An 11,653-nucleotide genomic window follows, 5' to 3' on the forward strand; every position below is an offset into this window, starting at 1 on the left:
GGAAGAGGGTGGGGGGGGGGGGTAGGTGGAGGAGTAGGGGGGCAGGAGGGGAGGAGGAACCATCAGGAGGAGGGGTAGGAGGGCAGGAGGAGGGGTAAGGGGGCAGGAAGGGAGGAGGAGTAGGGGGGCAGGAAGGGAGGAGGAACCATCAGGAGGAAGGGTACAGTTGCATCAAGAGGAACCATCAGGAGGACAGCCAGGGGTGCCTCAGACTCTGTGCAGCCGTTGCCCTCCTCTCTGGGTGGTATTCCAACATGGGCAACAGGAAGTCAGACAGCTGCAATGCTTCACTCAACAAGAAATGGTACTTCTCAACCAGGACCTCGTACAGACCCCAGACACAGAGGGGACCCACGTGACGCAGATCACCTGGAGAGGAGGAGGAGGTGAGGGAGGAGGAGGAGGGGGAGGTGAGGGAGGGAGAGATGAAGTAAGGGAAGGTAATAGGGAGAGAAGGAGGAGGGGAAGGTAAGAGGAGGAGAAGCGTGGATAGGGAACGTTCCACAGGCGTTTCTCACCCACGTTTCAGCACAGAAAACGGACTGATGATTAAGGGAAGGAGAAGGGGAGGTATTAGCATAAGCTCCGCCCACCAGGAAGTGACTTCACATCTTGATCATTTGATCGTAGATGGGGAAGGGCGGAGCCTCACCTGTGTGGGTGAAGTACTGTGAGGAGCCTCACCTGTGAGGGTGAAGTACTGTGAGGAGCCTCACCTGTGAGGGTGAAGTACTGTGAGGAGCCTCACCTGTTAAGGTGAAGTACTGTGAGGAGCCTCACCTGTTAAGGTGAAGTACTGTGAGGAGCCTCACCTGTGAGGGTGAAGTACTGTGAGGAGCCTCACCTGTGAGGGTGAAGTACTGTGAGGAGCCTCACCTGTGAGGGTGAAGTACTGTGAGGAGCCTCACCTGTTAAGGTGAAGTACTGTGAGGAGCCTCACCTGTTAAGGTGAATTACTGTGAGGAGCCTCACCTGTGAGGGTGAAGTACTGTGAGGAGCCTCACCTGTTAAGGTGAAGTACTGTGAGGAGCCTCACCTGTTAAGGTGAAGTACTGTGAGGAGCCTCACCTGTGAGGGTGAAGTACTGTGAGGAGCCTCACCTGTTAAGGTGAAGTACTGTGAGGAGAATCTTCCAGACAGCGCCAGCGATGGAGGAATCCTGCCAAGCAGCTCCATGATGTGAGCCAGGTGGTCTGGAGAGGGAGGAACAAGAGGGACTACGTTACCCAGAATCCATAGCGTGATAACTGTTGACTGTGTCACGAGTGTGTGAGTATGTATGTGAGGGCTTGTGCATGTGTGTGAGAGAGAGAAAAGAGAGAGTGGTTCAGACCTTCCTCCAGGGTGAAGGTCTTGCCAGCTTTGGGCTCAAACAGAGAGTCTCCAGTAACCAGCTCAAAAGCCTGAATAACAAACAGTTTTACTGTAAGAGGATGAACATGTTTTTATAAAGTAATACTGTTCAGACCACATTGCGTTTGTTGATATTGTGTTAACATGACATGGTGTGAACAGTGTTGTTCTTCTGTGGATGGATGATGATGTTCTGAGGATGATGTCTATGGATGGATGACTCACCATGCAGGCCACGCTCCAGATGTCTGCAGGCGGGCCGTACTCTGAGCCCAGCAGCACCTCCAGGGAGCGGTACTGAGTGGTCTGGATCTCCTCACTGAAGTGTTTATACTGAGGGGGGGAAACTACAGGTTCAGATATAAATAAAAAGAATCTTCAGAATTAAATCTTCGCCATTGATATCGTTGTAACCTTCCTCTCCTCCCCCTCCTCCTCCCCTCCTCCTCCCCCCTTCCTCCTCCTCACCACCCAGCAGGAACTCCCCAGGTCAGCGATCTTCACCTTCATCTCCTCTATGCTGAGGCGGCCCATGAAGTTGTTGTCTGGAGAATGAGAAACTCTCATCTAACATGTTCACCATACGTTAATCAGCAGGCTGGTATTGTTGCACTGTTGTATTCTTATTTACTTTCATACTATGAAAATTATATTTTACTTTTTAATTTTCATGTTTCTGTCAATGAAAGGGAAGTAGTCAAAGGATTCAAAACAAAGTAAGCTGTCAACCTGCGGTGGTACCAGCCTTGGTGCCCTGGCTCGGGTTTGTGGTGGCGCCCCCTGGTGTCTGACCAGCCTTGGTGCCCTGGCTGGGGCTTGTGGTGGCGCCCCCTGGTGTCTGACGGTGGTCCTGCTCCTCCAGGCACAGGAGGATGTTCTCAGGCTTGATGTCTGTGTGGATCATCTTACACTGGGAGTGAAGGTAGTCCAAACCCTGCAGGACCTGAACAGCGACACACAGAGAGAGCGCGACAGGCTGCTATGCAGGAGTGGTGAAACATCTGTGCTCTATTCACACCAGCCGCCTACCTGGGGACCAGACAGCAGACTACCTGAGGATCAGACAGCAGCCTACCTGGGGACCAGACAGCAGCCTACCTGAGGACCAGACAGCAGCCTACCTGAGGACCAGACAGCAGCCTACCTGAGGACCAGACAGCAGCCTACCTGAGGACCAGACAGTAGCCTACCTGAGGGCTCGACAGTAGCCTACCTGAGGACCAGACAGCAGCTTACCTGAGGGCTCGACAGTAGCCTACCTGAGGACCAGACAGCAGCCTACCTGAGGACCAGACAGCAGCCTACCTGAGGACCAGACAGTAGCCTACCTGAGGACCAGACAGCAGCCTACCTGAGGACCAGACAGTAGTCTACCTGAGGACCAGACAGTAGCCTACCTGAGGACCAGACAGCAGCCTACCTGAGGACCAGACAGCAGCCTACCTGAGGACCAGACAGTAGCCTACCTGAGGACCAGACAGCAGCCTACCTGAGGACCAGACAGCAGCCTACCTGAGGACCAGACAGCAGCCTACCTGAGGGCTCGACAGCAGCCTACCTGAGGACCAGACAGCAGCCTACCTGAGGACCAGACAGCAGCTTACCTGAGGACCAGACAGCAGCTTACCTGAGGGCTCGACAGCAGCCTACCTGATGGCCAGACAGCAGCCTACCTGAGGGCTCGACAGCAGCCTACCTGAGGACCAGACAGCAGCCTACCTGAGGACCAGACAGCAGCCTACCTGAGGACCAGACAGCAGCCTACCTGAGGACCAGACAGTAGCCTACCTGAGGGCTCGACAGCAGCCTACCTGGGTGAGCACCTGTCTGACCCGGGGGAGCGGCAGTCCTGGGCTCCCGAAGCACACCTGCCAGCAGCGCAGGTCCGGACCGAGCAGCTCCAGAACCAGACACACGTCTAGACAGCTGGGTCAAGGAACCACACACATACACACACAAACAAGCTCACATATACATACACACACAGATGAAAGATACGGACCCCGTTGACCCCCACCAGTTGGAACTCGTCCAGCAACTGTACGATCCTGCCACTGTGAGGATGACGCGCTGAGTGTCCACTGGCCTAGGGAGAGGAGGAAGAGGAGAGGAGGAGGTAGGAGGAAGAGGAGCGGAGAGGAGAGGAGAGGAGAGGAGAGGAGAGGAGAGGAGAGGAGAGGAGAGGAGAGGAGAGGAGAGGAGAGGAGAGGAGAGGAGAGGAGAGGAGAGGAGAGGAGAGGAGAGGAGAGGAGAGGAGAGGAGAGGAGGAGGAGCAGGGGAGAAGGAGAGAGAGATGTTTCTATAAAATAAACATCCCAATAAAGATTTGGAGAGGAGGGGAGATGTAGAGAGAGAGAGAGAGAGAGAGAGAGAGAGAGAGAGAGAGAGAGAGAGAGAGAGAGAGAGAGAGAGAGAGAGAGAGAGAGAGAGAGAGAGAGAGAGAGAGAGAGAGAGAGAGAGAGAGGGTAGAGGAAGGAGGAGAGGATACTTACACAGCGTAGCAGCGAGACTTCATCCTGTCCTGCCTGAGTGAAGCCTGTCCCACTCTTCAACACCTTCACAGCCACACACCTGCCCTGCCTGGAGGAGGGAGGGAGGGATCAAATCAAATTAATTTGTATTGCCCTTTTTACACGCAAGCAATGTCACAGAGGGCTTCACATACGCCCATAGAACTGCCCCTCAACCAACCTAAACCCTCAAGGAAGACAAGGAAAAACTCCCAGAAAAAGTCACTGCAGGAGAAAAAATGGAAGAAACCTTGGAAGGAACAATTCATTTATTTTAATTGTATTCCACTTGGTACTGCTAGTTTATGTATCCTTAGTATAGTCAGACCACATATTTAAATTTAAGATTCCTATATGTTTACTGTATGCACCTTCCTGCCAAAGCTAATTCCTTGTCTGTGCAAACTTTCATGTCGAATAAATCCCATTCTGATTCTGATTCATGAATGGATGGATGCACAAATGGATAGAGATAGATAGATGATCACAATAATGGATAGATTATTTGAAAATCTATTGAACAAATAAACAACAAATTCACAATTTGTAATTGGTCCTGTTTTTCATTTTTTTTGTTTGTTCATCAGTTGCACCAACCTGAGGTCTTGGCAGAGCCAGACGGTAGAGAAGTAACCCCAGCCCAGCTTGGACAGAACCTGGTACCTCCTGTTGAAGGTGTCTCCTACCTGGACAGGGTGGTAACCTCCTGGAGACACACACACACCTAGTAAGATACTGCCAACAGGTACATGTGCTGGTACTTCATTAGAAACAGCTTGAGAGAGAGACATACAGAGCCAGAGAGAGAGAGAGGCATACAGAGCCAGAGAGAGAGAGAGAGACATACAGAGCTATAGAGAGAGCCAAATAGAGAGAGAGAGCCAAAGAGAGAGAGAGAGAGAGAGAGAGAGAGAGAGAGAGAGAGAGGTACCATAGCAGTATTCTCGTGGGTCTTCTCTGTCTTGTCTCTCCTCTGGCTCCAGCTGCTCCAGATGCCTTAACTCATCCAGACCTGCCTTACTGCTGCAGCACACACACACACACACACACACAGACACACACACACACACACACGCACACACACAGTGAACAGACAGCTACTGTATGTTCTGAGGACCGTGGCTGTGGCCAGCTGAGGTGTCTGGTTGCTAGGAGCAGACAGGGCACAGGAACTACTTTTAGACACACATTCTACTGCCCCCCCAACACACACACTCATATACATACACACACACACAGTACACACAAACAGTACACACACACTCAGTACACACACACAGTCACATGCTCAATCGCTGTAGTGTCGGGACTGTAAATGCACCACAGTGACCTCACTGTAAAAGCTCCTGGTTCATGATATTCAACATGATATCATGATATCATGACATCCAAGCGACATACAAATAGTGCTTAACAGAAGAAACAGAGTAAGATGAAGGATCAGAGGTGCGCAGTTCTAAATGTACATGTTTTATGAGGAATGGAATCCAGCCACACTTATCTACTGACCTACTTTCTGCTTGTCTCTCTTATCTACTGACCTTCTCTCTGCTTGTCTCGTCACCTCTCTGTTTCTCTAGCACTTTCTCTTTCTCTCTCTTCCTTGCTATCTCTCATCTCTCCCTCTTCCTCCTCTCTACCTCTCTCCAAATACAAGCTTTAGGATGCAGCATGTGAGCCTCACCTTATATCTGCACTATAAGACATGTTTGATTCACGTCACATCCATGTCACTTCAAGAGCACTTGATTTTGGTTAGCACACCTCTCCAAGGGGCACCTGACTTCTGTTGGAGCCCATAGGCTGTGTTCAGGTTGGAGACCCTGGGTACAGTCATCACCAGGCTGGAGACCCTGGGTACAGTCATCACCAGGCTGGAGACCCTGGGTACAGTCATCACCAGGCTGGAGACCCTGGGTACAGTCATCACCAGGTTGGAGACCCTGGGTACAGTCATCACCAGGTTGGAGACCCTGGGTACAGTCATCACCAGGCTGGAGACCCTGGGTACAGTCATCACCAGGCTGGAGACCCTGGGTACAGTCATCACCAGGTTGGAGACCCTGGGTACAGTCATCACCAGGCTGGAGACCCTGGGTACAGTCATCACCAGTGAAACTTAACACTGCCATGACAGTCACCTCTCTGGAGAGATGGAAACAATGTTCACAATCTCATTGTGGAGGAGAGAAGGAGTGAGGGAGGGAGAGTGAGAGAGCAGGAGGGAGAGGGAGGGAGAGAGAGAGGTGCTAAACATGAACACGAACCTGCCCCTGCTGCCATGGAAATAAAGGTTCTAGGTCAAGCTGTGATGCCCTGGATCAGATAACTGAAGCTCACAACACTACAGGTTGTCTGCCATGTAGCCAAGCTGGTTTTAGGCAGTGTGTATGTGTGTACGTGTGTGTGTGTACGTGTGTGTGTGTGTGTGTGTGTGTGTGTGAATGTGGGTGTAAGCGTGCATGTCTGTGTGCAAGTATATGCATGTGTATGTGTGTATGTGCGTACTCGTATGCACTGTATATATGTGAGCAATGTCCAGTTCTGTATTAGCTGTACTTACGGACGATAGTGAGTAACCAGAGGAGCTGGGCTGCGACCAGAGCAGGTCTCTCTGCAGGGACCAGAGCAGGTCTCTCTGCAGGGACCAGAGCAGGTCTCTCTGCAGGGACCAGAGCAGGTCTCTCTGCATGGAAATCCTGACTGGAGATCCAGCGACATCAGGTCCACAGGATGTGATAGAGCAGCCAGGAGAAAAATAAGCTGCTACAAATAGGTTAGGTGTTTGGTTTGGCAGCCGTTAAATCAGCCGTTAAATCAGCCGTTAAATCAGCCGGTAACGTAGAGAGATGGCAGCAACAGTGGAGAGGCCGGCTTCTGAGTCCAGAGCTGATCAGCTGGGAATGAGGAGGTCAGTCAGGGCTATACATGGAAACACCAGCCTCTCTCTCTCTCTCTCTCTCTCTCTCTCTCTCTCTCTCTCTCTCTCTCTCTCTCTCTCTCTCTCTCTCTCTCTCTCTCTCTCTCTCTCTCTCTCTCTCTCTCTCTCTCTCTCTCTCTCTCTCTCTCTCTCTCTCTCTCTCTCTCTCTCTCTCTCTCTCTCTGCCCCTCTCACACCTCTCTCTCTGCCCCTCTCTCTCTCTCTCTCTCTCTCTCTCTGCCCCTCTCACACCTCTCTCTCTCTGCCGCTCTCACTCTCTCTCTCTCTCTCTCTCTGCCCCTCTCTCTCTCTCTCTCTCTCTGCCCCTCTCTCTCCCTCTCTGGCCCTCTCTGTTTCTTTCTCAGACACCCTCTCTCTCTCCTTCTCTATCTCCCTCTCTCTTTCATTCCTACTTGACATACATGTTCCTCACCCCCTCTGTCTCTCTGTTCTCGGGTGATCTAGACCAATCCCTGAGAAAGAGAGGATAAATACCTGGTCTCAGAGGAGAGAGGAGAGGAGAGAGGAGAGGAGGAGAGGAGAGAGGAGGAGAGGAGAGAGGAGAGAGGAGAGAGGAGAGAGGAGAGGAGAGGAGAGGAGAGGAGAGGAGAGGAGAGGAGAGGAGAGGAGAGGAGAGGAGAGAGGAGAGAGGAGAGGAGAGAGGAGAGGAGAGGAGAGAGGAGAGGAGAGGAGAGGAGAGGAGAGAGGAGAGAGGAGAGGAGAGAGGAGAGAGGAGAGAGGAGAGGAGAGGAGAGAGGAGAGGAGAGAGGAGAGAGGAGAGGAGGAGAGAGGAGAGGAGAGAGGAGAGGAGGAGAGGAGGAGAGGAGGAGAGGAGGAGAGGAGGAGAGGAGAGAGGAGAGGAGAGAGGAGAGGAGAGAGGAGAGGAGGAGAGGAGAGAAGGAGAGGAGAGAGGAGAGAGGAGAGAGGAGAGGAGAGGAGGAGAGGAGGAGAGAGGAGAGGAGAGGAGGAGAGGAGGAGAGGAGGAGAGGAGAGAGGAGAGGAGAGAGGAGAGGAGAGAGGAGAGTAGGAGAGGAGAGAAGGAGAGGAGAGAGGAGAGAGGAGAGGAGAGGAGGAGAGGAGGAGAGAGGAGAGGAGGAGAGGAGGAAAGGAGGAGAGGAGAGAGGAGGAGAGGAGAGAGGAGAGGAGGAGAGGAGGAGAGGAAAGAGGAGAGGAGAGAGGAGAGGAGAGAGGAGAGAGGAGAGAGGAGAGGAGGAGAGGAGGAGAGGAGGAGAGGAGAGGAGAGAGGAGAGAGGAGAGGAGGAGAGGAGGAGAGGAGAGAGGAGAGGAGAGAGGAGAGGAGGAGAGGAGAGAGGAGAGGAGGAGAAGAGAGAGGAGAGGAGAGAGGAGAGGAGGAGAGGAGAGAGGAGAGGAGGAGAGGAGAGAGGAGAGGAGAGAGGAGAGAAGGAGAGGAGAGAGGAGAGGTGAGAGGAGAGGAGGAGAGGAGAGGAGAGAGGAGAGGAGAGAGGAGAGAGGAGAGAGGAGAGGAGGAGAGGAGGAGAGGAGAGAGGAGAGGAGAGGAGGAGAGGAGAGAAGGAGAGGAGAGAGGAGAGGAGGAGAGGAGGAGAGGAGGAGAGGAGAGAGGAGAGGAGAGAGGAGAGGAGGAGAGGAGGAGAGGAGAGAGGAGAGGAGGAGAGGAGAGAGGAGAGGAGAGAGGAGAGAGGAGAGGAGAGAGGAGAGAGGAGAGGAGGAGAGGAGAGAGGAGAGGAGAGAGGAGAGGAGGAGAGGAGAGAGGAGAGGAGAGAGGAGAGAGGAGAGAGGAGAGGAGGAGAGGAGAGAGGAGAGGAGAGAGGAGAGAAGGAGAGGAGAGAGGAGAGGAGAGGAGAGAGGAGAGGAGAGAGGAGAGAGGAGAGGAGGAGAGGAAGAGAAGGAGGAAGCTGTGACAGTCAGGAAGTTGATATTCTCTTAATTACCACCAGGCTGTTAACACCTGCTGAAACTCCCCATACGATGACATGTCCAATCACCACGGTGATCCAACTTTGGGGGAGGAGGGTGTGTGGGTGTGTTTGTGGGTTGGGGGGTGTTGAGTCACCAAACATAGAAGATCACATGACTGTTTAAAAATAAACACATGCCACCCCTCTCTTCCTGTCTGAAGATCAGTTCCTGTGTTCTATCTGTCTGGATGTGATCAGTTCCTGTGTTCTATCTGTCTGGATGTGATCAGTTCCTGTGTTCTATCTGTCTGGATGTGATCAGTTCCTGTGTTCTATCTGTCTGGATGTGATCAGTTCCTGTGTTCTATCTGTCTGGATGTGATCAGTTCCTGTGTTCTATCTGCCTGGATGTGTTCACCCAGACAGTAAGCATTCCATTTGGATGTAACGGGTATGTAACGGACCAGGGGTCTCATTTATAAAACTGTGCGTAGGATTCTTACTAAAAGTGTCCGTACGCCCAAAAGCCTAAAATGGCGTACGCACACAAAAATTCAGATTTATAAAACCGTGCGTACGCACACCTGTACGCAATGTTCCCTTTATAAATAACAGATTACCCACAAGTGTGCGTACGTGAATCTGCATTGTACCCCGCCCTGAACACGCCCATTTTTAACCATATATAGTCAATGCAAAGCACCTCATGAATGCTAATCTAGTATCTCAGCATGACCCTGGCATACGATTGTTCTTTACGGTGAATCATAGCGCATGACAACTTCTCAGACACTGTTAGCCTATTGGTGGAGCCTGAAAACTCCGAAAATGTGGTGGCCGGTAGATCACCAATTAATAAAAACCGCGCGTGGCGTCAACTGTGGCAGTGATACTGCGAGTCGAGATACAATTTGAATACAAAAGCGTTTTGTTATGAACAGTAATCTATTAAAGTCTGGACTGATAACGAGGACGTAGAGTGTAGCGATTGCACGGGAGCTTGACGACTGTATCTCCAGTTTTTGACATATGAGGATATTTGCACAGTATTAAATAAATATATTTAGTTATACACTGTGTTCTGCAGTTATCTAAAGGTAGGATATGTGATGTTATCCTGTATTCCATGCAGTCGGGGAATCTCCCCCTCCTGAACTCCCGTAGTGTACAATCTGATGGTGAGGAAGCGCTGAATTTGTATTTAAAATTTGAGTTGGATTGTAAAAGGTGTTTATGGAACAAGAATCACTCAGTACAAGCGCAAAAAACACTGCTGGATGTAATCTTCATGATAATCATGAAATTTAATGAAAAAAACGTGTGTGAGGAAAACAAATCTAAATCTAAATATTTAAATATAAATCTGTGATTTATTTATTTACATAACATTTATAAATATATAAATATTATGAGTATTGTTCTTCCCACATTCAATTTCTGCAGTCTGACTACTGTACGGTCATCTGCGTCGCCAATTCCAACTGTTTTCAAAATGTGCGTAGGCCTACGGGAGGGTCAGAGTTTGCGTGGAGGACCGCACATTCTCCCGTCAAGTTTGTTTTTTATGAATCACAACCTTAGCGTGGAAAGTGGCGTACGCACATTTTCAGCCCCGTTTTGTGCGTACGCAAGCTTTATAAATGAGACCCCTGGTCTTGCAAGCTCCGTCAGAGGTATCAGGCCAATGTTCACCCCCACGGGGAGTCGAACCCGCCACCTCTCGACTTCCAAGCGCACCCACTACCGATTACACCAAAGAAAAGCAAGCTATTACATGATGCGTGGAGGGATTTAGGAACGCAAGGGTGGCTCATCACATACCTGAGGAGTGAGTTTCACCAGTTCACACCGGTTACATGGACACAACTTCTGCATGGCCTGCATTGGAGAATACTGGAGTGACACAACTAACCCTTGCCAGTGGAGCTGAGTTTAGAGAATAGAGATCTTAGACTTTTCAAATGCTTACTGTGCCTTTAAGAGAGCTGAAGCCGAGCTGGTAGTAACTTGTTCACTTTTTCAATACAAGGTCAATACGGTTATCCACATCTAAGCTCAAAAACAGGTGAGTTGACACATGTTAACGATACCTGAATAAAGATAACTCTCATCATTGTTATTTTATATCCTAGGTTACGTTGTAGCCTATGTTGCATTAGATTATGATACCGCTCTTAACGTTGATCAAATAATGCTCCGGGCATTTTAGATTTTTCACGCCACCTCTGGTCTGTCAGATTTTGCAAAGTTTGCCATGGACTTTTAACACGAAGGAATATATTACCAAAACCATATGGCAATTAACGCCATAAATCAGCCAATTAACATTTATTGAATTGTTACCAGAATTGATTAAGTCATCCAATTCACTTTGGCGTGAGAATTTAAGATTAACAAACAAAAACAGTAGCTCTGCTTTTGCTGCACATGGAATCTGCAGACATGGAATGAAAATAAAGTGCAAATATTATAAAACAACGTACCTCATTGGCCGCTTCGACTTCTCTGTGGACTGATCAGATCGTGAATAACACAGTTCATTTGTTCATGGTTCATTTCCTATTTCTTGAACGAAAATCGAAAAATAATAAACCAGGCATTTGTCTTCAGTGCTGCAGTTTGTATGGGAAGTGTTTAGTTGCGTATTGAAGCGCACCTGTTTTATGGTTTGTTAGTTATGTTGATTTTTTTGTTTTGTTTGCCACAATGTTATGTTTGTTGTGGAATTGTATACCTTAATCCATTCTAAATTTTTAAATGAAAACCTGTTATGTAAGATGTCTAGTTCTTTAACATTGTATGTGGTATTTGCAGCAACAACAAAAATATATGGTCAGTGTCATGTTGAACTGCCGCCTCCCTTCTTGCGCAGAAGAGTGTCTCGCCGTGCTGACTCATTTATTTGTCGATCATCTTTGACGTAGGCACAAAAAAAGGACACATGCATTCAAATATACGGTGCGGAGCCCCTTAAGGGACATGAGAAAAAAAAC

At 49.7% G+C, this 11,653-nt stretch overlaps 1 protein-coding gene across 4 annotated transcripts; it reads right to left on the minus strand.

The window, feature by feature from the left end:
- Nucleotides 1–21: 21 nt before the first annotated feature.
- On the minus strand, nucleotides 22–11,359 carry LOC146252650 (SRSF protein kinase 3). Of its 4 annotated transcripts, none has more exons than XM_084679147.1 (12): nucleotides 11,144–11,359; nucleotides 4,795–4,886; nucleotides 4,461–4,569; nucleotides 3,846–3,933; nucleotides 3,352–3,439; nucleotides 3,165–3,271; nucleotides 2,083–2,296; nucleotides 1,822–1,898; nucleotides 1,579–1,686; nucleotides 1,334–1,403; nucleotides 1,101–1,193; nucleotides 22–369 (listed from the first exon to the last, which is right to left on the minus strand). In XM_084679147.1, exons 1-12 carry the CDS (start codon nucleotides 11,146–11,148, stop codon nucleotides 185–187), a joined length of 1,236 nt encoding a protein of 411 aa, XP_084535273.1. In that variant the 5' UTR covers nucleotides 11,149–11,359; the 3' UTR covers nucleotides 22–184. The 4 variants fall into 4 exon arrangements, with proteins under 4 accessions (XP_084535273.1, XP_084535271.1, XP_084535270.1 ...); XM_084679145.1 differs by lacking the exon at nucleotides 11,144–11,359 and adding an exon at nucleotides 6,427–6,753 and having other exon boundaries at nucleotides 1,858–1,898; XM_084679144.1 differs by lacking the exon at nucleotides 11,144–11,359 and adding an exon at nucleotides 6,427–6,753.
- Nucleotides 11,360–11,653: the final 294 nt, after the last annotated feature.

This window comes from Hypomesus nipponensis, chromosome 18, assembly GCF_054491055.1.
Source record: "Hypomesus nipponensis isolate SF chromosome 18, ASM5449105v1, whole genome shotgun sequence".
NCBI classification, from domain to species: Eukaryota; Metazoa; Chordata; class Actinopteri; order Osmeriformes; family Osmeridae; genus Hypomesus; species Hypomesus nipponensis.